This window comes from Ambystoma mexicanum, chromosome 7p (assembly GCF_040938575.1).
Source record: "Ambystoma mexicanum isolate Mex_15411 chromosome 7p, UKY_AmexF1_1, whole genome shotgun sequence".
Taxonomy (NCBI): Eukaryota; Metazoa; Chordata; class Amphibia; order Caudata; family Ambystomatidae; genus Ambystoma; species Ambystoma mexicanum.
In genome coordinates, this window is record NC_090939.1 from 520,134,292 (window position 1) to 520,161,904 (window position 27,613).

The following is a 27,613-nucleotide window of genomic DNA, read 5'->3' on the forward strand; positions in this document are numbered from 1 at the left end:
AGGGCTGACAAGGATTACCTGAAAGCAAGACCCCACAGAAGACGTCTCAGGTGAGCTCAACCACGGACTCTGACAGAAACTCCATGTTGCGTCAGTGTAGGTACAAGAATGCAGAGTTCTGAGGGCCAGAAGGAGAAGGGCTGAAAACTGCACCCACACACCAAGCAGGCATGGAACCCCCCAGCCGCATACACAGCTACACAAAGTTCACGCCAAATCCAGAGATCCCAAAGCAGAGCTCCCAGAGGTATACAATAGAGGAGTGGAGGAGAGTAGCCAAAACCAAGCCACACCCACACAGCAAGGCTATAAAGTATGACATGAAGTGGCGGGCATCAGAATGCCTATTTTCATTCAAGCTCTGCAAATCAAGTGCGCATTAGACATGGGGACAGTCTGTAGTTTGTACATTCGAAACCCTGCAGGGCTTCCTCACCCTTCCGAGTAACATTAATTGTGTGCATGGCTTAGAAACGGGAAGAACAGGCATGAGGCGTTAAATGAAACCGGATGTTATTATTTTTGACAAAAAGTAATACTTACCTAAATTAAAATGCTAATAAAACAATGCACTTAAAACATAAAGTAATAACGCAGTGCCCATTTTAAAGCAGCATTGTGCCTCAAAGAGAAATCTAAAATGAAATCATGACATGCGCTGTTTAGCAATTCTGTATAATTCTTTAATATTAATTATAAAAAAAACAATGTTTTGGAGGATTGAAAGAATAATTCAAAATTTGGCCCAAGTGTCATCTGAAAAAAATAGTGGAAACCTTGACTACTTAAAACGTGAAGGAAGGAAACATTTCTGAAACAATACAGCCAATAAACAGAGGCCAATTTAGTACATTATTTTTTTTAGTGTACGTGGAGATGACAAAAACAGCCCCGTGTGTTGGTCTCTGTGCGCTTCCGCTCTCAGTCACGGCCGGATCAGGAAGTTAAAAGGAGGGCTTAGGCATCTGGGGGGAGTACTCTGTGAGCAGGGAGACCATGACAGCCTGTGAGCCAAAACAGAAGAGGAAAATGCATCAGACATACAGAAATCAGCAAGATGGCAAACCATGCCTTAAGGCTCACTTTAACTGAATGTGGAATTTCCATCCTTTGCTATGAGATGTTTGTATGTTAGAGTGCTCCTACGTAAAATGTGGGGATTGCCTTGAACTTTTAAAACCTCGCTAAAGCTCTCTCAGGGTTTTACTTAGATTACCGCCAGTGGAAATCACCACCTGATTACAAGACTATTGGTTGTACAGTAGCAACAGATGCAGATTTACTGAAATACCGCTACCAGTATTTCACAAATCTGCATACATTTTTATGATCCATTTTTTTTAGCCCTTTCCATCCTCTTCGTGAGGATGGAATTGGTTCGTGTCCAGTAGAGGATCATACAAGTACTCAACACTTTTTATAATGCAGAGAAGGGTCATAACTGATACTCCTCTACATTGCAAAGTGAGTGGTCATCCAAAAGGTCACTTTTCACCCCCTGCGTTGGTCCCAATGCACACGTTTTTCTCCTGCAGTGAAAGGAGCCACGTGTGCACTACAGGCAAAAATAAATCAAAAACCAAAACCTTCAGGATATCTTCTACAATATTCACCTGCTCCTCTGAGTTGGAGGAAAAAATGGAAGGCATTTCAAGGCTTCAATACACTTGTAATCAGGTGGTATTTACTTTCAGCAGTATTCCCTTGCAATATGGCCTGGCGCTAAACATATCCAAGTTTGTAATGCAGCCAGAAGTAATTCTAGGAGGTATGTGTAAATACTGCCTGTATTAGCTGTTACCGCTAAACCTGTAAAATGAGCCTTCAGTGTCAAAAATATTGTACAGCCGACTTTAGAAAGATTAAATATTTGCACTCATGTTTCAATGGTTCATTTCAGAGGCATGATACGAGCAATAATAATTTAAGGTACTCTTTGTCCTTGCACGACTACGCTCACAAATGTTTTGGGATCATGTTGGCAGCAGCCTGGAGAGAAACCACTCCATGGTATGAAAATATGAAGCCCTGAAATAGCACAGCGCAGAGGTTGCCGCAACATATCTCTTCCTTGCCGTGAGTACTACAACACTCATTAAGGACTTATTGCCTTACTCAGCCTGCCCTTCCTTGAACCAAACAGTCTTGGCAGCATGAACCAAATGGGATGAGGGAACATTCGCACTGATTGATGGAATTTGTGCACAGAAAAACTGGGATGTGTGCGCCATTCTGCCCGCAAATCCCCATTTGTTAAACAGGGATTTGCAGGCAGAATGGCGCACACATCCCCGTTTTTCGGCGCACAAATTCCACGAACAGTCCCAGAATATAAAGGCCAAAAATAGCTTTACCTCTGAAGTTGTATTTAAGCAGGGATGACTGAAAATCAGTAATGAGTTATTACGCCCAACAGGAGAGCTTCCCACATGGTTATTTAAGATATTCTACATTGCACACCACCGCGTTGACAAAACCGCCTGGGCTACCTGCCCTAGAGACTATTTAAGCCAGCCACCGCCAGGCCCACTCGATCTTCCTACACCAATCGCCTCTGTATTCCAAGATACAAGTGATGCAAGTATACCGAAGCCAGAGGCTCTATCTTCCCGCCTCTGGGGCCACTCTGTGGAATGCCCTTCCCCCGCCTTGCGATCAGAACCCTCCTATACTGTGTTCCAGAAGAAACTGAAAACCTTCCTATCATTAGCCAAGCACTTCCCGCTATTTGTTGGTAGCATTCTAAGCTGTCCTCATTAGCAGCACTCTTCCTGATAACTGCAACATTCTGCGCCTAGACGCCCAAGGATTAAGCGAGCCAGAGTTCATTCAATGGTGCTAGTCGATGGGAGTGACCACTCAGGAACAGCAGCGTAGCATCGATAGCAGCGAGAGGCGCTGGAGATGATCCATCTCACTATAGTTTGCTTTGGAAGCCTCCTTTCCCCGGTTTCTCCAAGGAGGAATCCATGTCATTCAGGAATCCCCAGGGTTAACAGAGAGAGTGGAGGTACACTTGTTTTTTTTCTATCCGCCCCAACTCATGCGAGAACTGGTGGCCAAGTACTTTTTGGCACAACAACTGATGAAAGGGGCATCATTCGGATGTCAGCACGGGTTCCACTCGCAACCACCAATGCAACCCTAGTGCTTATGTGGCAATTTTAATGAATGCATTAAATGTACGGATAGTGTCAACATTTGGTATCATTTTATTGCAATGTCCAACATTTGGTATCATTTTATTGTAATGTCACCAGCTTCAAAGGCTCTTTGATGTCACTTCCTGTAATTAAATAGGGCTCGAAGGTCGTTTGAAATCAGGTTAAGCCCAATCATCATGGTAAATGGCTAAACGCCAGGTCGAGTCCCTTTCGCTGTCCCTAGGATTTGGAAAAAACTACAGCAGTGGTCAAAGGAGACAAAAGATGGTCAAAGCTTCTGGAAGATTTGGTCCTGAAAAGGAGATACGTCAGAGCACTAACCAGGTCAACATTAGGCAGTCTCCATAGATGGAGAAACAGGCAGGATTAGAAAACCATTTGCTTGGGTGCCTCTTGGGAGGAAAGATGCTGCACTATATAACATTTCGACCCACCTACCTACCTAAGACATGTCTTCATTGATATGGAAATATAATGACACCCATCGAAAAAGAGGTGCAGTACTTTCCACGTAAATGGAAGATCAGGCAAAGATTTAGAAACAAGTCCTGAAACTCACTCAGCTATCTGGTCATGCCTAGGAGTAAGTATGTTTTCCATTAAATAAGGTTGAGGTCCCAGGGCGCCATTGGCTTGTGCATGGTGAAAACCAGTAGAAAACTAAAGCAACAAAGTAGCTGACCCCATAATTTTCTCATGAAAAGAAGTCTTCAGGTGTGTTAATTTAGGCAACAGCAGGGAAGAATTAGAGTGTAAGTGAGCATTTCTGCCCTGATGGCCTCGCGTGTTGTGATCCGATGGTTGATTTTCGGATGCAAACTGCAATAACAGATCATCTCTTCTCCTGTCGTACACCTTCGTGGCAGAGTCTTCCCTGACAGCACACACGATATTTGCAGGCTAAAGGGTGACAAACGAGTTGCAGGCGTGCTTTTTTAATCTAATAGTGAGGTTATCAAGGCAGCAGTTTCTGCTTGGGCATACTTGGTACTCAAGCTGTTCCTGAGAAACACAGGGCTACTGAAAAGACACAGAAATAAGAAAGTGAGAGAAGCTGGAAATTAGGAACTTGAATCATTGGTCTGTGGTGTTAAAGGTCTGAACATAGCCATGGGTACACTATCTGTTTGAGGTGTGCAAAATAGAAGAAAATACCGCTAAAACATGTTTCGCTCTTGCCTCCTGGAGATGGAGAAAACAGCAAGGAGAGTTCCAGAAAGGCACTGGGAATCTGAAAGAACTGCTGGCAAGGAAATTCAGAAGATGGGAAGCTCCTTATGGGGTTCGGGAACAAGGGCAAAGTTTCCTGGGTCATGCTTAAGGAACGCAGAGGAAAGGGAGGGTTTGGCTTTCAGGAAGAACCTGCTAGAACCAGGAGTGCATCTGGAGTCGACCGGCTTTGAGACGACCGGCTTGGGAGGATAGCTCAGGGACAAGGCTCTTGCCTTGGAAGCAAGAGAACGTGGACCAACAAAGATTCGATCCCCGAGTCAGCGCTTAGAAATATCTGGGTATTAAGCGCGAGATCAAAAAACAATTTCAATTACAACTGTCAGACTGCATGAATGGGAACAGAGCCAATATGTGAAAATAAATAGAAGAGAGATTGCTGGAGCGAAAGGGTTTATGGGGTCCCTGGATGACCGGACACAAAACACAGATGGTTACCCGGGATAGATTGAACTCTAGGCTGGACGCGTTGAAGCTTTTGGGGGCAGGCAGGCTGGTGTTGGACCACATTGACGATTTGGGAAAACAGCAGGTTCAAGATAGAGCATAGGAGTATTTTGTGGCTTTCCAGTGTTAGTATGTGGATGATTTCTGTGGACCAATTTGGGCAAAAAGGGTCAATGCAAAGCTCTGAATTTCTGAGTTTTAAATGTAGACTGGCTAAGGCTGAAGGGGAGAGGTATTTGCTCCTAAGGGGCAGCATAATGTATAGGCTGGGGAATGGCACAAACATTGAACATGGTCCACCTTGGAGCTTAACCTATTTGGAGAAAGAATAAGATTAGTGATGTCTTTCAGATGCTGACGAAATCGTACATGGGCAATATGCCTTACGGGGTGGGCTGAAGATCTGTATCTGGTTTAAGGTGAGAAGGGGGGAAAATGTTGTGTTGAGGTTCACATTGCAACTACTATGAATTTGACATTTTATACAGTCAACAGAGAAATCTTGTTAACAAGTTTTGGACCCCAGCCCGTCTGCTTGGATGTGGACTGATGAGCAACTGTGCTTTTTGGGCATGTGGTAGGAAAAAGACCACAAAGATACTCTTGTTTCAGGGTTGTTGAAGGGTGTTGATGTTCTTGCAGGATGTGTCAGAGATTCTAAATACATTATTAGCACCCGGGGTGGGTGGCGCGGCAAATCAGGTTCCGTGGATCGTAAACTCAAACCTGTAATCTCAGCCAGTGTCCACGGAACCCGCAGGCTACCTTGCCTGCCGCCAGCCGCCATCTTTCCCCCGGCCCTCCCATAACTTTTTTTTAAAAATCCCAACCCCCTCCAAACTAACCTGACTGTTGCAGTGGCAGCGTTGCCTGCCACCTCAGCTTCCCTTTTCCAGCCTCGATGGTCATAGAAGGGGGGCTCCATATGGAGCCCCACCTTCTATAACCATGGTGGCCATCTTGGTAAAGTATTTCCCTTCATTCAACGGGACATGAGCGGTGTACCATTGAATGATGGAAAACACTTTTTTTAGCACCCGTGTTACTGCTTTGGTAACCCGGGGTCCTATGGAGTTAATCCCCTGTTCCGAGGGTTGGAATGAGGAGGGGGGTAATGAACCAGTGCCCTCGGTATAGGCCCTTGCTCTGCTCAGGCCAATAACTTGGGCTACCAGGCCGTCACCCCCCCCCAGTTCCAGCCCTTGGAACGGGGGATTAACTCCATAGTAGGGACGCGCTTGAAAAACTCAGATCGGTTGATGACTCTATTGTAGAGTAATGAGGTCTGAGAGATGAGGCAATGTCGGAGGGAAGTGGTGGTTGTTGGGAAAATGTTTATGTTGAGGGTCTGGAAAAAGGTGTTTTCCCCAAAGGTAGTGGCCTGATTTCAGGACAGGCCACTAATCACGTCTCACAAAAAAGTGATGTCTGTTAGAAGGGACTCAAAGAGATATGTGTTAGGATTTGGTGAGCCTTTAAAAGCTGAATTGGCATCAGTGTCCCTGATTAAAGATGCCTGAATAGGTGACTCAGTTGTCTGAATAGGTGAAGACAGAAGGGAGCTTTCCTTTGAAAATATTGTTCTCCATTATAAGGAAGATTAACTAAAATGTGCATTGGAAAATGATGTAAAAAACAATTCACCCGGATAACTGATGACCTTAAAGACAATAAGGCATGGATGGGCCAGAACGGTCCGAATCGATCTAAAGCAGAGATCTTGATAGTCACCTCTAAAAACCTACTTAAGATAATTGACGCCCATCCCAACCATTGTCAGAGAAACTGCCCCTATCACAGTCAAAGTCAAAAGCCTGGTATCCTCACAGGTGTGGGACGATGGGTAGATCCAGCTGCTCCTCAATGAAGCATCTCAGAAAAAGCATCAAATGGGCTTAAAGCGTCCCAGTCAACTCCTTTCTTTATTAGGGTAATGTCCCATATGAAAGCCTCTCAGTCTAGAAAACGAAGAGACTTCCATCTCTCCAAATAATGCAGACACACTGACCTTCAGCCTAAAAAGTGCAATCTAGTAGCTGAACACCTAAGAAGCATCCACTGGCTGCTAGCAAAAGAGGAAAAAAACATTTAAAATCCTAATCCTTACCTACAAATGCCTCAATGGCTCAAAATCCACATACCACCAGAACAAAATAACAGATTACCACCCCGCTCACTCGCTAATATGCATGTACAACTCATCATTCTTAAGGTACTCAACAAGGTGACAGCACCATGGCTTTGGAACACCCTCCGTCACACATCTAAAAGTAGATTTCTGCCTGCAATTCAGGTCCATGCATAAACCCCACCTCTTCCCCACACCTCACTTTACCTACTGATAACATGTTGGTTAAGAGGCACAGAAGGATCTTTATTATCCAGTGGCGGCTGGTTCATTGTTTAGCTGGAGGGGCGTTAATTTTCATACAAATCGTGGAGAGCTAAGGGGCAGAGCAGGGGGAGTACCAAGCAAGCAAGGGAGTTCAGGAGGGGGTAATAACATTTTTAAATAATGGGTTAAAATGGTGCACTTGATGTCATACTGTTTTATTAAAAATAAGTACCCGGTGAGGGACAATCAGATTGTTACAAACTATCTGATTGGCCTTCGTCGGGTCATTCCCTGGCCGACAAAGACTCACCTGCTGTGCTATGATCAGAGCGCTGAGACCCGCGTGGTTCCTTTCCTTTCTTCACCGGCCACCATGAAAACGGAAAAGGGACCACGTGTAGTCCCTTTGCCCCAATCCATTGCGGCCATTTACTTTGTTTTCTTTTTTCCCTATCATTTTAATGGCCACAATAGAAAGAGAGAAGGGACTATTTGTAGTCCCTTCTCCTCAATCCATGGTGGATATAATTTTTTTTTGTTGTTGCTCGAGTCGAGATTGGTTGACAAGCCATTTCTCAACTGGAGCAAAAATACTATTATTACCCCGGTACAATGTGCCAGGGAACTATTGCTTTACTGGGTAACATGCCACACAATTTAATATTCGTTCTGTAGGGAGAACACACAACAAATGTACTACCGAGTAGCATTTTGCAATGCATTTAAATGCCGTCTGTGCCAGGTGTGCACACACAAAAATGACTAATGTACAACACATTCTCATGCTTATTGTTAATCCAGTTATGCTCCATGCCATGTCTCTTGCACCCTTGGCCCCTTCTATACGCCCTGGGTGTGTCCCCTTTGTACAGTGCTCTGCTGCTTCCCAGCTTGGTCTGCGCTTTATAAATCCCTTACGTACATATATGTTATGGACCCCAAAGAAAACCCAGTATCCTCTTTGACCACCTAAAATCATTGCTTATGAGACATATTAATGAGTGGGCAAAGCACAGGGAAAATTACTTTATTACTAATTTTAACATGTTTCAAACGTATTGTAAGATATTTATTATATATCCTACAGACCACATGAGGAACATCTTACTGTTTTCACCATTTTCCCGAGGTTTGTCTGCAGGGAACAGTATTTCATACCTCTTTCTCATCAACATGTTTAAACAGGCATACAATTGTTAAATGGACGACTGTGACCTGTGCACATTATCAGCACTCAATGCCAACAAACAGGCCTGTTGTGCTGAGAAAATATTACAGGGACACAAAGTGGTTATTTGGAGGCCAATAGACTAAGACCACACTGTATGAAAAAAAACATAAGTGCAGAGCAAGCACACAATTCAAATGATATAGCTTACTGCGTTCTTAAATGGTTGTTCTAAAGTTCATGATTAAGATGTCAAATTCAGACTACATCTCAAAAAGGCACAATCAGTTAGCAGGTGTTAGACAACAATAATTTAAACTGCTGATCAGATAGCACAGTGAGCTGTGTGCTGGTGTCTGACATCTGTGAGTTCCCTGCTGATGCAGGTTCAAATCCTGGCAGGGCCAGCCTTTCATTCTTTGAAGGTAAATGTTTGAGTACCATGCAATGGGTAATGATATCAGCAGTTATCACAGTGCTTTGATGCCCATGTGTGAGCTAGCGCTGTATAAAAACTGTTATTATTATTAAAACGCATTTGTCTCTCGCATACCTCTATTTCTCTTTTGTCCTGGCTCTGTGCAGTCGATCACCCTCTGGCCATTTGCAGCAATAGGTACGAAAGGAGGTGAGAATCTGAAACCAGCCGAAAAGGCTTCCACGTCTAGGATTAATTTTAGTTTTTGCCATTAGTTGGCGCTGAAAGCGCTACCCATGAAGCCAAAACTATTGTCATTAAAATAAGAGCTTTAACATGAAAGCTTGAAATATGGGATTTGAATCTAATTCTGTAATGCTTTTCAATGCAGATGACATATGAGGATGGATTTCTGTAGTTTGGCTACGCCCATTGCTAAGTGAAATATATAGGATTTTCCTCCCATCCCCACCTATCTCCTCCCAAAACATACCCCTTTTCACACTCTGTGGCTGAATTTCTACTGTGTGGTGAATTTGTCAGCCATTTTTACTTCCAACATGGTGGATGCCATGTGTTAATGTTAATAAAACGTATTTTGACTTGTTTGATGCTTTAAAAAATATTTACTGAAGGGTTTTAGTTACTTTACATATTGTAATGTATGTTGTAATACAAATAAACAAGTTACTGTTATAAATACATTTTTGGCAACATGTCTGTAAATATTTCCATTTACTTATTCGTGGGTGTGTGTCTAGTGTGTTCAGATGAAGCAGTACCTGATTGGATATGCAGTCTGAAGTCACTATGATGTGATTGGTTGGCCCAAGACAGTCTAGCAGTGCAGTGAGTCCCGGAGACCAGCCATGAACTGCTCGCTGTGTCTGCATCCTGAGCCCGCTGTGTCCTGCGCTGAGCGCCGGTACGGCTGAGCAACCGGTAAAGATTTGCTGGCCTCCCCTCTTTGACCTGTGCACTCCGGCTTCTCTTCTCTGCTGCTCCCTAGACTTTCTGACCTGCATAGTCTAGCAGTCTCTGCCTTTCTTGGGCACACCCAGTGATTGCCCAGGTGCCGGCACACCAAAGCCCGAGCCTTTATATAAACAGGGGCGGGGCTTTCCACTGTAAGACAGAGGCATAGAGCCAGCCGGCGAAGCGGGATAAGAAACAGCCATATATGCACTCTGGTGTCCCAGCTCATGGCTACGAAATTGCTGAAGCCGGAAGCCCAAGAGTCCTCCACATGTCCTTCTTCCAATTACCATTTCCCCCTTGCAAAAAGCAAGGAACTACTGGAATATACAATGTAAGAAGAAAACCAGTGCGCTATTTTCTGCTGTGCCGGATAGGTCAACTCGAAATCACTGGAAGCTGTTGCGCAGTTTGAACAGTGTTATGCCCAAGGCAGCGGGTGGGACCTGAGCATTATGGAAGGCGTACTGTTCAGACTGTCTACCATCGCCCCCCGGTAATCGGCTCAGCATGACACAAAGTAATGATTCCTACGCGGGCTGTATTCCCCTGCACATCTGAGACCATTCAACGCTACGCTGGCACGTCACTAACGTAGCAGACCTTTTTCCATTCCCTCATTTCCTTCGCATTGGTTTAGCTGGGTTGTGTGAAGAGACCACAAAGATAAAAGCAAAAATAAATGCTCAAATCAAAAACATTAAACACAATACATTTTAAATTTGGGATGCCACGTGTAATGTTGACTCTGGGTTCCTGCAGTTGTACAAACAAAGGCTCTGCCTCATCCTCCCCCCAATAACCCCTCACAGTGCACAGAGACTGTTTGGAAATCAGTAATGCTCAGGGGACCAGAGAACATTGCAGAAATGCACATTGCTCATGCAGAATGGGCTTGTGACATATCCCCTTTCCTGTTTTCTTCGTTCTCTCAGATGTTTCCATCAGTGCTGTTTTCCATATTGTATTATTCAGTAAATGAAACTCTGTTCAACAGAACGAACAATAAAAAGGCATTCTTCGTATTTCCACAGTAGAGTCTGCACATTGTATAGCCCTAACTGAGAATTGGCGATTTTCAGCATATAACATGTTGCGCATTGTGGGGCAGGGGAAGGAGTGTAATTTACAGATAAAATGCGTTCTCTCCTATTCTGAGAAATAGTATCATGTTTGCTGTCATATGCAATGTGTATGTGGGAATGACACATCGGTGGTGAAACAGGGATGGTATCTTTTTACTGGACATCTATCATAGATGTCCAGTAAAAATATGCCTGCCCCCTGGGCCCTCCAGTGCCAATTGCAAACTGTTTGGCTTTTTACCCATTTTTTTTAAAGTATGCTCTAAAATGCAACATCTTAACCCATTATTTAAAATAAATTCATAGAGGGAAACCCCCCCAAACTCCCCTTGATTGGTTCGGGATCCCTCACTGCGCTCGGTCGCTATAGAATATCTGGTGGAAATATTTCAACCCCTCCACTTTAAATATTCACCAGCCACCATTGTCCCTGGGACTGTGCTGGGACCAGGGTGGGGACTCCAGGGACTGTGGATGGAGCAGGATGGGCGGGAGCCATGGGATAGTGGTGCAAGCATGGTTTGGAGACCCCAGGGTCTGGGTGGGGTGGGGAGAGCACATGGACTGGGCTAGGAGTGGGATGAGGGAGGCCAGAGACTATGATGGGAGCAGGTGGGGGAGCCCAGGGACTATTCTGGGAGTAGGATGCAGTGACAGCATGCAATAGTTCATAGCCATTTAAAGTTACTGTTCATTTCACATTTTTGCGGGGGCCCAGCCTGCCCACATTTTGCTCGGGGAGGGCCCAGGCCTAAAAAGTTTGAAGACCACTGCCGTAGATGAATAGCAAGACTTGGTGATCCGTCTCTGTGGTAAATGGTTTTCCATATAGGACCAGATGAAAGTGTTTGCAGGCCCATACTACTGCTAGCCCCTCTTTATCTGCCTGGGAGTAGGTGTGGGGTTGAATGGCAGCTCCAGGATCAAATGAACAGAAGGCCATGTTAGGCCCCAAATGTGCTTAAATACTTTCTTCTCATGGAAAGGCACACTGGCAGAATGAAAAGCCAGCCTCCAAATGCAGCCAAGGTGCCTTGTAAATTCAGATGTGTGTACTTCTGCAGTTGAAACAAGGAATATGCGAAAGATGGAACTAGGCTGCAGAAGGGAATTGGAAAGGCACGTGATGAGTTGACAGACAAAAAGCCAGCATTTCATTCGCACCTGCCACAGAACAGAATGAAATAAAGAGAAATTCACTTACAAAATGGGCCTTGCATGCGAAATTTAAAGACATCAAAATACCTTTCATTACATGTGATTGAGGTCTACTTTTCAACACCAGCAGCCTGGCTGACAAAAGAAACATGCCTTGAAAATGTGGGCATTTTGGAAGGAAAGGAATTGTTTTACAGTGAAACTCCCTGACCTAAACCATGCAAATAATGATCATAAAGTGAAGGTGACATTGATATCATGATGAGAGACATTAAAAGGCTTCACAAGAAAAGTAAATGCAACAGATTGAAAAGGCAGTATTTTTATTTCAGATGCAACATTAAAAAGGCTCATGTGCCCAAGGAAATGTAAGCTTCACCAATATAAGTGTCTGCTTCTAGAGGCATGACTTTACGTTTCTATTTCCTGAGCAGGAGTCAGTTTCTATTCAGGGCACTCTGGTGACCAGCAAGGGATTGAATGGAGGCATGTTCTCTGAGATAAGCAATAAAATAGCCATTATCCTTGGGAGAAGAAAGGCTAATAGTTTTACTCCCGATTTTTACTCCAGGTCTAAGTGAACAATGAGGCTGCAGAGCCTGGAACAGATGCTCGAACAAGAACAAGAACAGAAACTTGACTTGAGAAACTTAAATTGTGAAATGAAACTCAGAATTATATGTCTGTAAATATGTGGCCATAGGTTTATATTAGGAATTACATTTTGCCCATTAAGCTTTGAACCGTGATATTTACAGAAATGAGGCATACAAATCTGACTTTTGGAAACCCTGTCACGATCTAAAACTTATATATACATATGTTGCTATGTTTATTTGTAAAATGAAGAAAGTTGTCATGTAGTGACTTTTAGGTAAAAAATGTAAAGTGTAAAATGACATCTCCAGTAGGTGTGTTCCTCTGTCCCATGAATTCAACTTCAGAACTCCAAGAGCCTATCGGCAGAGAGGGGTTGGACCTTGGAGGGGGAAAATGGAATACATGTCCAATGAAAAGTCAGAACCAATAAACTGGTATCTTCGTATTATAACATTTCAGAGGTGTGGCTTAGAGGATACAAAGGCCTTGCACTATGGGGAAGTGACAGATTGCCTAAATACCATTGGGGTGAATACTCAGGACAGCTGCCTTGTGATGTAATTTTCACCACCACATGCCGAACATTGTTGGCCAATGGGGAGCATGTTCCCTTGTGATGGAATTCATGCCTGCACCTGTAGCAGAACTGGTTATTTTATCCTTGTTGGGTCGAGGTTGTCTCTATCTTGTTGATGGCTTTGGGGTAAGGGCTACTAAGCTTCCTTTTGCCCATGGCCTCTGCCTTCAGTTCCACTGCCGTGCCTGATCGTGCCAGTCTTAGTATTTCCTCAAAGGATCAGGGTTTCCGGAGTAGGCGTTTGCGAAACGACACTCTGCTGTGATCTGCGATCGCAGAGCCTCTTCGTTTGAATATCATTGAAGGCACAATGTTTCATGCAATTTCACAGATGCATCACAAAGGGATCCATCATTTCACCTTTGTTTTGGTTCATGGCGTTAAATACGTGGCGTTCATAGTCTGCATTGATATGAGGTGTGGAGTATTCAGTAAGCGCTGCACGGAGTCCAGCATAAGAGTCAATCGCATCTGCTGGGTATTCATCCATGATGTCTCAAACATTTGCTCCGAAGGCCTGGGATGGCAGTCATTGCTTTTTCTCATCGTCAAGGGGTCCTATGGCTCTTATGTACACGTTGAAATCCCTAGCCTACCTGGCACACCTCGGACCCAGGTTGCTGGTCTCTGTGATATCAAAATGTTCTGCTAGTTGCATTGCTTGTAGGCACGAAGGTAAGCCTGCCAGTGGCATCATCGGCACCGTGAGCATAGCAGTGTCTGACGTTAACAGTTTTATCGTGCATTTTTGGGGATTATCTTAAATCCTTGTGTACATGGCTCTTGCTGAAGTGTCCTGGTATGTTCTTCACTGTATGATTTTATATACTGCTGGACCCTGTTTGTTACTTCGAGCTCTATCTCTCTCACCTCCTTCAGTTAAGCGGGTCTGTCTGCTCCGCGTTGTCCTCTTCACAAATGTTGCTTCTCCTCCCCTTCCCCTTGTGGACGTCCTGGCCCCTCAACCTGGATGTACGCATTCTTTGTGTGCACCATGGCAGCTCCGTGGGCCTCACGGTGTTGCTCTAGTGGTCTGCTTCTTCCAGCGGTGCTTTGCGACTGCCGTGCTCACTGTGTTTAATTTTTCAACAAGCATGTGTCACGCTGCACTGCCTCCTTCTGTTTTTCAGGCACAAGCTCGGGTCCTCTCCGAGCCACCGACAAACCCTGCAGGTCCTCCGCTTCGTCACTCAGGTCCTCTTTGAGCTCCTGATACACACACTGCCAGTCTTCCTCTTCATCAGCAATATTGTGTCCCCTAACAGGGGTTTGCCCTGCTAGGAACTGGATTGCCCACATGGCACCTATCTAGGATAAAGAAGGTGCAGGCACCAAGAGCTGGAGATACAAGTCTTTATTTCTCATGCTCCAACTCCAACCTGATTCCTCTTCTTCCTCTCTTCTATCTCCTGTACCCCATGCCAGGTTGTCACTGCCATGTGACCAGCTCCATGGCTTCACAACATCACAAGCAGTCAATTTCTTCACCTCACTTTTCACTTGTTTAGCTTTGATAGGCTAAGCAAGCGCGTGCACCTCCAGGATGCTCCCTGGATCTGGCCTTGCCCTGTCTCTTGTCACTGCTGTCAGTCAAGTTGCCAGAGACAGAGAAAAGGCTCACAAATCCCACCTTCGGGGAAGAGAGAGAGAGAGAGAGAGAGAGAGAGAGAGAGAGAAAGACAGAGAGAGAGGTGCGAGAATGAGTTCAGCAGATTATAAACTGCAATTCACAATGTGCTGGCAGCCCAGAGAATGCTTCAGACAGGCCTCTAGCGCGCTTGGTGCTGTAAAGCAACTGACAGTGCTATAATATTATAAGCACAAACGGGTCCCTGCTTCAATCAGAAAACAAAAGCAAGAGCATTACAAGATGTTTACAATTGTAATCATCATGACTGTGACCAACTCGAGTGTACAGCATTTTAATTACGCTGCAAACCGGGCCCAGAAAGTCTCTCTGCTTTTTTTGGGAGTCTCTCACATCAGTCACGCTGTGTTATTTAGGGAGGGGCTCTGCCCAGATATGCACTGCCACGAAGGAACCTTCCCTTCAGCATAGAAACAGCATGGAAACTAAAAGATTAAAGGCTAGAGAAGAGAGCAAAATAAGTAGGGGGCTGAGGAACAAACCTTGTAAACACCATAGCATAAAGGCACAGAACAGGAAGACTTCCCAACCCAAGAGACTAATTAGAGAGGTAAGAAGCGAACCAGGAAAAGCAACACCAGATATATAGAGACAAGAGAGAGAAGAGCAAAGAATAGAGTGACACACGGTCTTTAAAGAAGCAGATGAGTCAAGAAGAATGAGAAGGGGAGATTGCTTAGCATGCCGAGAAAAATTTAGAAAATAAATTACATGTAACAAAGTAGTTTCAGCTGAATTAGTGGGACGAAACCCTGATTGAAGCAGAGAAACAAGATTTTGCAAAAGGCTGAGAAAACAAAAGCATGTTCGAGAAGCTTAGAATGAAAAGGAACGATGGCCATAGTTAGCATGGAGAGAGGGCTTGGGAGGCGTTTCTAAGAATGGGAATAATAGCAGCATATTAAATAAAAACAGGAAAACATACCAGAACAAAGTAATTGCAGAGATGTCCGGTAAGGAAAGAAAAAGGATAAAAATGGGAATATGAGCTGAATGAAGAGGATCTAGGAGAACTGCAGAAAGTAAGGTTTGCCCGCTCACAAAAGAAGACAATGAGCCTCATTCCGACTTTGGTGGTAATTCTGTGGTACTTTCTGCTGAATTACTGCTAAAATCGGTTACCGTTGCCATCACCTGGCCCCTTGGGTTTACCCCAGGATTACAAGTGGTGGTAAGGTGGTATTATTCCCCATTGTTGAAGTCCATAGGACTCCATAGGTATTTTGGCACAATTACCATGAGCGGTAATTCCACCAAGGTAATTCCACTGAATTTTGGAGCTAAAGTGTAGGATTTGCCTCCAACATGATGCTGGAGGCAAATCCTCCACTTCAATTCCAAACTCAGAATTTGGCCAAGATGTAAAAATGGCGATAATTCTGTTACCATCAAAAAAGGGGCAGTAACGTAATTGCCACCATTTATTTACTTCTCTGCGAAACTCGGAATGAGGCCCAATGAGCTAGAAAATAAAGATGAAATACGAAGGGAAGAGTGAAAGAGGGAAAAGAAGAATGAAGATTGTTGATTTCTTTAAGTAAAGTAAGGACCAAATTCTGCAGCAGTAAATGTAGAGTTCAGGGACGGATAAGGATTATGGTTAGAAAAGAGAGTATTAAGGGAAAATAAATGATGAGGCATTTAGCATTACATAAATCTTAGGAAGCATTAAGAGAGGAAAGTACAATGAGATCAGAGTGGGTGTGGGTTTTTTTTCCCCAGGACTGTTGCATCTTACATAGTCGTATCCGGGTGGACTGTAAAGAAGAAGTCAGCCATGATTGAGAAGGTTTTTGAAAAGGAACAAAAGTCGAGGTGGGATAAAAAATATTCAATGTGTAGGAAAATGTAAATATGAGAATAGGAGAGGAACAATTAGAGCGAAGGGAGGAAAGGTCACACAGAGAAGGAAGAGAGGAATGAGCAATAGAAGAGAAAGAAGAAGCATCAAAATGATGAACGCCTGTGACAAAATGACTTCTGCCCTGCAGGAATAAAAGGATGAGTAGTATCTAAAGCACCTACTCTGCCCTCAAACCGCTACAGACCAAATGTGATGCCAATCAGAAAGGTAAAACAGGCACTGTTAAGAGATATACCTCCTTTGCCTTTTGTGGTAACGTCGGCCAAGGGAAGGCTGTACTCTCAAGAGGCGTGTGAATTTGATTTGGTAGCAATCCAAAGAGCAATAGTGCAACAGTCCAAAATAAAGGGGATTTCCAATCAAGGTACTATAAAAATAGCCATACTCTAATTAGAAACACAATCTGCAAAAATAACTAAAGAGAAAAACTACACATAGCCCACCCCTGAGGAAAGAACACTGAATATGTGTTTGGTAGAATTATATAATACGCTGGATAAAGAATCTGAGCCTTAAGGCAAGTAAAAATTGCTATTTTTTGTAAAAATCATATGTTCTGGTGCAAACAAGGGATTAGAGAAAGGTAGGTATCCCAAAAAAATAGGGTACAAACAAGGGCACACACTTCAACTAAACAGTTGTTATAATTCTTAAATATTCACAACAATCTTGATATTATTATTTTCTCACATGTAGGAAATGGAGTGCACCTCTGCACCCCACTAATAGCAACAAGGGATTAGGCCTAACCAATCTCTAGGGCCCAAGGATGGACCGAGGGGGCAGTTAGCAGTCAATAATGCCTTCTGTGGGTCTTGCCGGTTCGACAGCGTCGATCCAGGCTCCTTGGTGCTGTTCATGTGGTTCAATGAGGTTCAAGTGCAGTGGGTACATTGTCCTAGACAGGGAACGTTGTCGAGCATGGAGCCTGCTGCATTTTCGAAGGCAAGGATTGAAGAATTGCGGATTGGGAGGACCACCACAGTTAGACTGCAAAGATGATTGTGACTGAATGCGCAGTTCTTACGGTATTGGTTTGATGAAGTGTTCAATGGCTGTATATTGTGAGGGCCATCAGGGTCAGTTTGACAGCTGGTCTGATGACAAAGAGGCTGGAGACTGGATGCACAGTCTGGATCAAGTGACTTCAGGTGGCATTCAAGGGTCGGCCTCAATGATCCACCAGGAACGGTTTCACTGGCGATGACAATCAGCAGCGCATATGCTGGTGGAGCGAGCAGTGGTTCAAAGGCATCAGATACAATAAAGAGCTTGTAGTTTGAGCTGAGGCAAAGAAATGCTCAGGTAGAGTGGTGTAGCAGCAAAAGGTTTCAAATGTGCTGTTCAGTGGTTCAGGTACGGCAGTCCCATTGTTCTAGACGGGGAGGGGATGTCGAGCAGAGATTGAACAAGAGCTTGTGCAGTTCGCAGGTGAGGCTTAAAGAAGTGTGGATCATGAGGGCCACAAGGGTCAGCCTGATAGTCAGTTCAATGGCAAAGAGGCTGGTGACTGGAATGCTCAGTTTGTGTGGCGCAGATCCGTTGCTTCATTCGAAGGTTGTGGTTCGACAGATCCCCCAGGTTCTGGTCGACAAAGATCATCAAAGAATATGCTGGGAATTAGAAGAGGTGGTTTGAAACCAGTGGGAGAACTGAAGAGCTTCAAGTTCGAACCGGAGCAATGACCCGCTCAGCTAACTTTGTGCAGTGGCAAAAAGGTTTGAATGCTGATTCCAGCAGTTCAAATAGAAGTTGAGGAAGCTCCCGAGGCTCCTGATGGTTTGATGCAGTCAAAGAGGCTCAAATTACAGTTCAAATTGGTTTGATGGTGAAAACACAGGGATCCTGGATGCCTTTAATCTCGGTTACTGTGAGTCCCAATCCAGGGACAAGGATACGTTTCACTCACAGAGGAACCTGGCCTACAACTGCAGGTGTCCCTCAACCCCTGAGGTCCAAGGTACATTGTAAGTGGCATAGAGGAAGGTCTTGTTCCAACAGCAGTTCACCTACAGTGGTCCCTGGGGATGGTTAGGGGACATAGCTTGCCTCTGTCTTGGACATTCAGTATTCACTACACTGGCAGAGGACTTTGGAGGGATCAACTCTCCCAACAGTGGTCCAATGAATTCTTCCTCTGGTTTTTGTTCAAGAGTGAATCACAGAAGCAGTGGGAAACCCCTTCTTTTAAAGTATAAAAGCCACAGGTGATTGAATGAATGCTAGCCTGTTTAGGGGTCCAATCCCTGTTCTTAGAGCAAGTGGACTTTGGCTTCTGGCATCACACACAAAGTGATTTGTGCTAAAGGAAGTGGAAAGACAGGAATGAAAGATAGAGGCAGGCAGAACCAAGATGGTGGAACCTTCCTCCAGCTGTAAATAGCTCCCCTTGTCTACACTAACCACCCCCCATTCCCTTATCAATAAGATCGAAAGCCCTTTGGTGTGTTGCACTCTTATGTGAGGCTAAGTCTTTTGTGAATTTGTATGCCCTTTGATTCCTATTCCCAGAAGATGTTCCTGGGAGGTGGCTGTCTCTCTAGAGAGGGTGTTACCTGCCCTCACAAAGGAACAAAGAGAGGCAATCATCAAGGCTACAGTCATGCTAGCAGTAGCAAGGACAACCTGTCCGGGGGAGAATGCACAAAACTGAACTGGACTTGCAGGGCTGACACATGTTTGATACCAAATTGATGGGGCTTAGATAACTGTGAGAGATGCTGACCACCATACCTTAAACGCAGGAATGACTTATATTTAAAGTTGTACATGCCACCAAGACAGCATACTCAAAGTAATGCAGTTTTTCGAACTGGGGTGCATTTCTCAAATGCAGCCCCTGCACTGCAGAGACTAAGCTGTCACTGTAGCTGTTAAATGGGCACATGTGACATTTGATCCTGCTCTGTGCCACTGGAGATCAGGCACTGCATATCAGGCGACTAATGCAGCAGGGCACAGGTGTACACTATGCTTTTTGCCTGGAGTTTATGAAAGGCAAATCGGATTGGTAGATTACCCTTTCAAAGATGGAATTACCCGTATCATTTTATTAAGTTAATAAAAATCAAAAAGACAGTGCTTCTATACACTTGCCAAATCGCAATCCATCACAGCTTGACATGCAGAAAGTAAGTGTTAGAGCATGGGGTGGGTGTTGAGGAGGGAAGGGTATAGGTGAAGGAGAGAAAGAGATGACCAGTAGAAGGAAAAGAAAATACAGAAACAGAAGAGCAAGACGGGTGAACATAAGGGCAAGATTTGGAAAGCTAAAATGTCTGAAAAGAGTCGTTTTCTGAGAGATCTGCTTAATTATTCTTTAGGTTAACTGCAGATCTCCAGGTATATTCTAATGTTTTACTATTGTGGTCTACCAACAACATAGTTTTCTGAGGTGCATATCACTTTACATTTATTGTTTTGGCGAATTCCAACAGCATAGCTTGATAAACATTGGTCAGGAATAGGGTGTTATATTGCCATGTCATCCCAGAACAGCAGGATTTAATTCTATGCATTCCTTACCATTACTGTCCATTTCCTGTTTTCTGCTTCCTGGAAAACCAAAGATCTTTCTGAATAAAATACCTCATCGTCTACTTCTTCTGGTTTTCTGGGCAAGCAATGCAAAAACGTCCAGTTTGGAGAAGCAACCTTACCAGTCTGGCAAGAAAGTGAACAAAAAGAGAATTATACTGTAGGAAAATAATCTTGAAAACACTTTTTAGATGAAGCTAACAAAGCAAGACGTTAATCATGTTCCACTTGAACGTCAAACTCGAAATTTGGTGGTGCATTAAAAATGACAAAAATGCAATAACTTCCAAAAGAAGTGGTGATCATGGAATTACTGTCACTTTTTTAATGAGGTCCACAGTCTTTTAAAAAAAAGACAGTTACTGCATGCAAAGGTAAGTGTTGCAGCATCCATTTTGAAAAAGTAAATTCACTGGAAATCATCAACTCCTGTTGCTCTCCTGCCAAAATGGTTAGCAGATACCAACTTAGAAAGCATGGAGGATGTGCTCGTGGAGCTGTTTTGTGATGGGCAGCACCTCAAGGTGAAATATTCTGAGGGAGAGCTGGAGGTGCTGTCAAAAAGTTGCAAAGGAGACCCCTTTGCTCTTTGGCCACCTGATGAAGATGGCAAGTACCAGGAGGATGACCCCTTCTAGGAAGCCATCAGGAAGTGCAGAGTGGTCATCTACACCAACCCCTATACCACTGAGGAGGTCAAGCAGCAGTGGAAGAACTTCAAGTGCCAGTTCTACTCTCTTGTGTCAGAGCATTGGAGAAAAGCATAGCCACAAGATGAGGGATCATTCCACTACTTTGATTCTGTGTTAGTGGTTGGAGTGGGCCCTGCCATTCATTGACATGAGTGTTATCTTGGGCATTGGCGTCCGGGAGGGGGAACAGCAACACCTGTAGCCAAACATGAGTACAATTCAAGTATATTCAACCCCACATGTTAACCTTTCACTGCAATATGTGCATCATTAGAGATAGGGACAATTTTAACTGCACATACAAATGTAGTCTGTGCTCTTACATTGTCATTGTCCCCATATCTGCAGGAGCATGCAGATCAGGTGGCCAGTGACACCTTTATAGGGAGCTACCATACTGAAAGCCACCTGCTAATGGGAGTCACCGCCCTCTACTACATATTGGCACCTCTTCCATTGCCAAGCACAGTGGAAGTATTTGAAGAGGTTCTGTATCATACTGAGCCGTGGAATCTATGTCTGTACTCAGGGTAGTGGAGATTGAAGCAGATACAATAGCCCTACATGATCCAGACACACTTCTGCATTATTAATGGGAGCGTACCGGGGATAGATTCTGGGTTCCCTGTGTTAATTGCAACTGGACAATGCAGGCCAGAATAGGACAGGAAGTTGTGAAGGAATCGAAAAGACCGTAAGAGGTGGTTTTTCAGTGCCCTGCCGAAGAAAAGCTGTTCAGGGGGAGCTTTGATGTGAAGGGGAAATCTTGTCAAAGTCTTGGGACTTAAAAATCAAAGCCTCTGATGTATCACGCAAAATCTCTGGCGGTCATCCGAAGAAGAATATTGGAACGTGATCCATTAGGAATGCACTGTTGCCATCTTTCTGCAGCCACGGGTAGGTTGTGCCTGCAGACATTTCTAACTCAGGGACAGTAGCTTGAATTTGATGCACTCTCTCGCCATAAGCCAATGAAGCTTTTGAAATGGAGTGTTCATGACGAATTTCCTTTTGGGCTAAAATGCAGACTGACAGTGCTGTTCTAGATGGGGTAAATTGTGTTCAGCTGGTATTTTGCTAGACCAGCATAACTGACTTAACCTCCACGTGCACCTTGTCTCATCACAGACCTTTCTAAATAAATGTGTGATCCCTGCCTTACCATACAGAAACCAACGAAATTGCATAATATGTCCATCAATTTCCCCTACTCCCTAATGGTAGGATAAAGACCTGCCCGACCTATTGTCCTATACTTGTCTTTTTCTGCAGAGACCAACGAGGAGGATGCGACCAGGCTGTTGCCAGTTGCACTTACCTGCTTAAGAAAGCTAAGAGGGGGTTCGGAAGGGGTTGTTCTGTCGCATACCTCAAACCCCATGCTTCCCACCCCTATCTTCTTTTTAGCCATGGCTTTGCTGTTGCTGACTTGTGTGTCTTTCCTTCCCCTGATACCTGTAGGACAGCACTTTTGTGGGCTGTACAGAGGGACGGTAATAAAGTTAATAGTAGCAGTTAGCTGCAGACTTTAATGTGTGAGCATTTTTTTTACACCTCAGAAGCGCACTGTTGCAGATGCCAGGTGCGTCGTAATGTACAGAAACAGGATTGCAGCCTGTAGCCACATAAGAAAGTCTCTGCAGAATCATGGAAGGTTGCAAATCTGGCTTTAAATCATTTGATTCCTGGTGGTAGCATTCATCCATTGCAAACCAGCCACAGGAATATAAAAGGGAAAGATAAATAATGTGTAAGGGTGGCGCACTGGCAGATTCCATTTGGACATCTACTTGTTTACCGATAAAGTTTGTCGTAGGTTTTAGCTGCAGTAAAATAATGCAGCACAGACATTATAAACTGAATTACCTTGAAGAGGCGGTCAGCAAGTCACATGCAAGTAAAGGTTACTCCACTACCAATGCCTATTCTGCAATTAGCTGTCAACAGACACTGCATTTTTCTCTGCTGTTCTCTGTTTGCAATGCATTCAGGTCATGCGTGCTGCCTCGCAGTTCTGAAGCACTAACAGATACAAGCATCGCATTGCCAGGCTCAGCGCCTTAAGTGGCACTGCAAAATGAGCCACGGCTCATCAAAAGGGGCGTGGCCTTACTGTGGGGAGCACCTTCTGGCTCATTAGGCCACGCCCCTTGACAATCCCAGCTCAATGGGCGACAGGCACCCCCGCCAGGCAGCCTTGGGGAGAGGGTGCTGGTCTCTGCATTTATTTTCCATAGGCTTTCCACGCAGAGGATAGCACCTCGCCTTTTCAGCCTCACTGATGGCGCTGCCCCTCACCAGCTGGGATGGGGCAGCGTCACCATTAAGGCTGAAAGGTGAAGCCGCTGGCATTTTTTTCTGAAGCCTGAACCTCTCGCACACAAGCGAGAGCTTCAAGCTTTAAAAATAAATCCTTGTCATGTAGTGGCTGGGGCTGCCAGGGGAAATTAGTGAGCCCCGGCAGGGCCCTACATCAAAACCAGATTTCAGAGCATGCTGGTGTTCCGCCCCAGCTGACCCCCGGCCCACTTAAAGCCCTGGCCAGGCTTAATGAGTAACAGCTGAGCTGGGGCCTTGCAGGAGTATGGTCCTCCAACCAGACCTTTTCCCCAAAAATACAGACACGTCAATTAACTGATGAGAAATGTTTCTCTTTACAGCCAGCAACCACCATGTCTCAGGTGCAGCATATTACTCTTATCATATCTGTACAAAACTAATGGAGAGATATTTTAGTGTCAATATGTTTGTTTTTGTAGTGCATATGCTATAGCTTGCATGCGAATGGGATGAAGGTTAAGCTTAATAGCCTCTACCTGGTCAGGTGCTTCCACTTTATAGAGTTCCTGCTAATTATGCTAATAGCTGGGTTAAGCGCTTCATAGAAATTCATTGCTAGGCCACTTAAATGTGACAACCGGGTGAGCCTTGTGTAGTGATAAAAACACTGTAAACTTGATACAAAGAGCGCGTGGGTTTTTGAGAATAAAACCACTAACTAGTTCACTGTTTTTTTTCACATTATTTTTCTTATCAAACTGAGAAATGTTTTCAGTCCGTTCTCTAATGTTTCCAATGTATTTAGGTGAAGTGAGTCCCTGCAGCAATGCCACAGGGGAACTGAATGGCCCAAGGAGTATAACAGGACCAGCAATGGTAGAGTGGAGGGTTCCAGTCCCCTATTCTAAAACAAAACAACAATAAATGAAATAAGCATACTGTTGAACGAACATGCAAGGTTTAAGATCTACATACATTTGAAACTGGAGTCTAGCTTCCAATTTATGGCATTATAATGTGTTAAATGCTCATACCATAGTATGTCAGGATTTCCCTTTTGATGACCAAAACAGTGAATATAAAGGGTGTCTGTACGTAGGTTATGAGCCTACTGGTTTTAGGATGGTTGTAGGTTCCAGGGGGCAATCTCCTGGCCATGTTTTAGATTTCAAGAAAATAATGGTCTGCTTTGTTTTCAGGACCATGATTTCAGCAGAAAAGCACAAGCTGTTACAACTGCAGCAGGGCTTGGCCAAAATGTTGAACAAGTCAAATGTTGTCTGATGAGTGAAGATAAGCAGAGACAAGCCTGGGAAGTACCTCGAAAGGAGTCTGCCTTGAAAGAATATGCTTCTTGCATACTGACCGATCCTCTTTCCAACCACAGGTAAGTACACTGTAGCATAGTGTGAAACAATTCCTGCATTTCGAGGCATGGGTGTCTGTCAAATGTTAATGAGTTATAAACCTCGGCATGTGAACCCTTCTCTTTTGAAGCTGAAGCTTTTCCTCTATCAGTGTTATAGTCAGCACATGGAGATACAAGTGTTCCTTACAAGGTCTCATTTCAGTATAGAATTCTTAGTTACGTGGGTAGAGCTTGGACTTCCTTCCTGTGCTCTGGGCTATGATATGGGTGATTGTTCCTTCTACAAGATGTATAAAGGTCAGGACAAAATAAGGTCCCAAGTGTAGGTATTCCTATACTGCAGTAGTGCTCTATAAGATCTGCACTGGGCAAGTACGCTACAGGTACGAATGCACACTAAGAGTCACAGTACAATGCAACAACTGTCTACCGCCAGAGGTGGTACTCAGGTATAATGGGGAAACTCACTTATGTGTGAATACAATCTTTATTCCCTCTAAAGGTTAACGTCTGGAATGTTTAAAGATTCAACTAATACTCTCCAGATAGAGATGGTGGGTGTTGCCAAATCAGGTCTGATATGCAGTGCAGATGGATGAAAGTTACCAAAGTGCTGTGTATTATTGCATCAGAGGCTGGGACATCAATATGGTAGTGCTATGAATGAGCAAGATACTGTTTCAGTAATAAGAATGGGCCAGATGGCTCATTATTAGTCATGCATTTTTTAACCAGGTCCTGTCATTTGTTGTGTGAGAAATGAATTGCCCTTTGCTGATCCATCCCCAGTCGTATCCCCTGTTAATCTATATTCTGTCGCATATCATTCATCCTCTGGAGCTTGACAAATTGACACTGTTTCTTTAAACAGACCTGCTGCAGGGTAGACAGCAGTCAGGACTCAATGGCAGTTCTTGTAGACAATTGTGCTGACAAAGTGTATGTGCTCCTTGCATTCTGCATGCTTGGCTTTCATCTATGGTGAAAGTACTGATGGATCCAAAGATGGGCTCCTCAACTAGTGTCACCCTGTATTGTACAAGGTAGCTTTCCAAATAGGGTCTGTTCCCTGGTCTGTCAGAAAATACATAAGGGCACTCTCACCCCAATAGATTTTTCATCCCGTAATAAGTGTTGCAGTTCTTTTACCAATGGTGGTTGCCTTCTGTCATATCTCCAAACATAATAGCTGTTTTCTACTCATGTGTTGTGATTTGTTGAATTGTGCTTTGGTGCTGCATCGATTCACCACGTTGGTGGGTTGGAGCACCAAATCATTGTCCAAACAGGGATTTCGGAAAAGTGGTCAAATTCTATGGGACCTATTCTCCAGCTGGCTGTGACCCTTGATTTTCGTAAGAAACATGACAGGTTGCATGTATGAAGTTCTGGTACTCTTGGTGCCTACTGGCGGGACATACCATGCCACAATGAAAAGGTGTGTACGGGCTAACATTATTGGTGTGGGTGAGGGTGGCAGCATGCTGGTGCTTATCATGTTTGCATTGCCCTTGATTGCCAGTAACAAACACGACAAGTTGCACGGATGAAGTTTGAGGAATTTGTCATTTAACCCTTGAATACTGCAAAGCTAAGCATGGATCAGCAAGGGACATTCTGTCCCCTTGCACTACTTTGCTTCTCCTTTTTTACGGTCTACTGGAAAAGAGTGCCAACTGAGGGTGAAGGTATTGCCCTTCTAGGCTGGGGGTTCAAGGAACAGTGATACACCACCATTCAGAATTTGTCAAAAAGAGTACCGTCCTTGTTGTTTCTAGGACATTTTAGAGCCAGTTGAATTATCTTCATGCTTGTGAATTTGAATGACTGCCAGAGGTTAACTTCTTTCTGTTCACCATGGTGGCATGCTTCTCTCCTTACACTAAATGTCTTCTACCACTAATTATATGGAAAATTGTGGGTGGTCCAGGAGTGGCTAAAGCATCATATCCATTATTATTTATGAATGTATTTATTTGTTTTTTCTTACTCTGACTTTCTGAACGTGTTGCTTGGGATCCCTGTCCCAAGCAACACAGGCTACCTGTCAAATGCATATGCATGTGTGAAGCCTGGACAACTTTTGGGGGAAACATGGACAAGGGGTCATGAGATGGCCAGTCCAGGGCATTCATGGTTTCATTGGGCAATGGATATCACTGAATAGTTTGTTGTACCTTATCACAGGTGAAACAGCTGATGGTTGAGTAGACCTCAACAGCAGCTCTTCAGTGTTAATGATAATTTCGTCGATCACTACAGCATTCTAGCCAGGCCATCTACCTTGAATGGTACAGATTTTCAGCCAATTGATGTTGTCATTATTTAATGACATTTACTGAATTAATATCTCTTCGGCATTCTTAGAGGGTTAGGTCGGCGGTCATACATGACATAGGAAGGCCTATATCCTGGGGAATGTTCTTTGCAGACTTTCAAACATATCTACCAGTATGCGGGTGTAGATCCACGTACATCCATACAGGGGTGTAGCTGTCATTTACAGCCTCCCTCTCAAATGCTAGGTCGCTCATTCATCACGCAGACCCTTAATAGGTGCTTTTTCATGAGTTTCTTCCTCTAGTACTTGTGAGTACTGTATACCTGGTTTACTCGGCAGAAGTATATAGTGTACTGATTTCTATATCTCCATTTAGTAAGGAGTGCAATGAGACAAGGGTGGATGTGGAGATAATGGCTGTTTACTTACATTAATCCTCTTTACTCTAGTCCACACGTCTCCTCACAGATCTTACGGCCATCTCTCTCTCTTCTCCCTCCTGGGTTCTTCTACCTCATTATTGAGGGATAGTGAAAACACAGACATAGGACAAGGGGCTGAGGTTTTAAACTCCACTTAGGGATTAGGAGAACATTCTGAAAATGTTTTGCAAAATCATTGGTTTCTTTCTGGGAAGACAGGGAGCCTTCATTTATTTAGCAAGGACTGTGTCAGGACGGAGGGAGGACCTGAGTAATAAGGATTACCACGTGTAGTCACTTTTAGAACTCAACACCCTCTGATGTCTTTTTTGAGCTTGATGAAAGAGGCAGTTTGTCCGTAGA

The 27,613-nt window shown here is 44.1% G+C and overlaps 1 protein-coding gene across 3 annotated transcripts in view; it reads right to left on the reverse strand.

Annotated features, from left to right (window-relative positions):
• Positions 1-661: 661 nt before the first annotated feature.
• OTC (ornithine transcarbamylase) overlaps positions 662-27,613 on the reverse strand; it is a 299,169-nt gene continuing 272,217 nt past the window's right edge. For 2 of the 3 annotated variants that reach the window (XM_069637360.1, XM_069637361.1), the window contains exons 9-10: positions 20,195-20,332; positions 844-1,004 (exon numbers count right to left, since the gene is read on the reverse strand). In XM_069637360.1, the coding sequence (XP_069493461.1) occupies positions 945-1,004; positions 20,195-20,332 (198 nt within the window). In that variant the 3' untranslated portion in view covers positions 844-944. Of the gene's footprint in view, positions 1,005-20,194; positions 20,333-27,613 lie in introns of all 3 variants that reach the window. The other variant, XM_069637362.1, reaches the window with a different exon arrangement.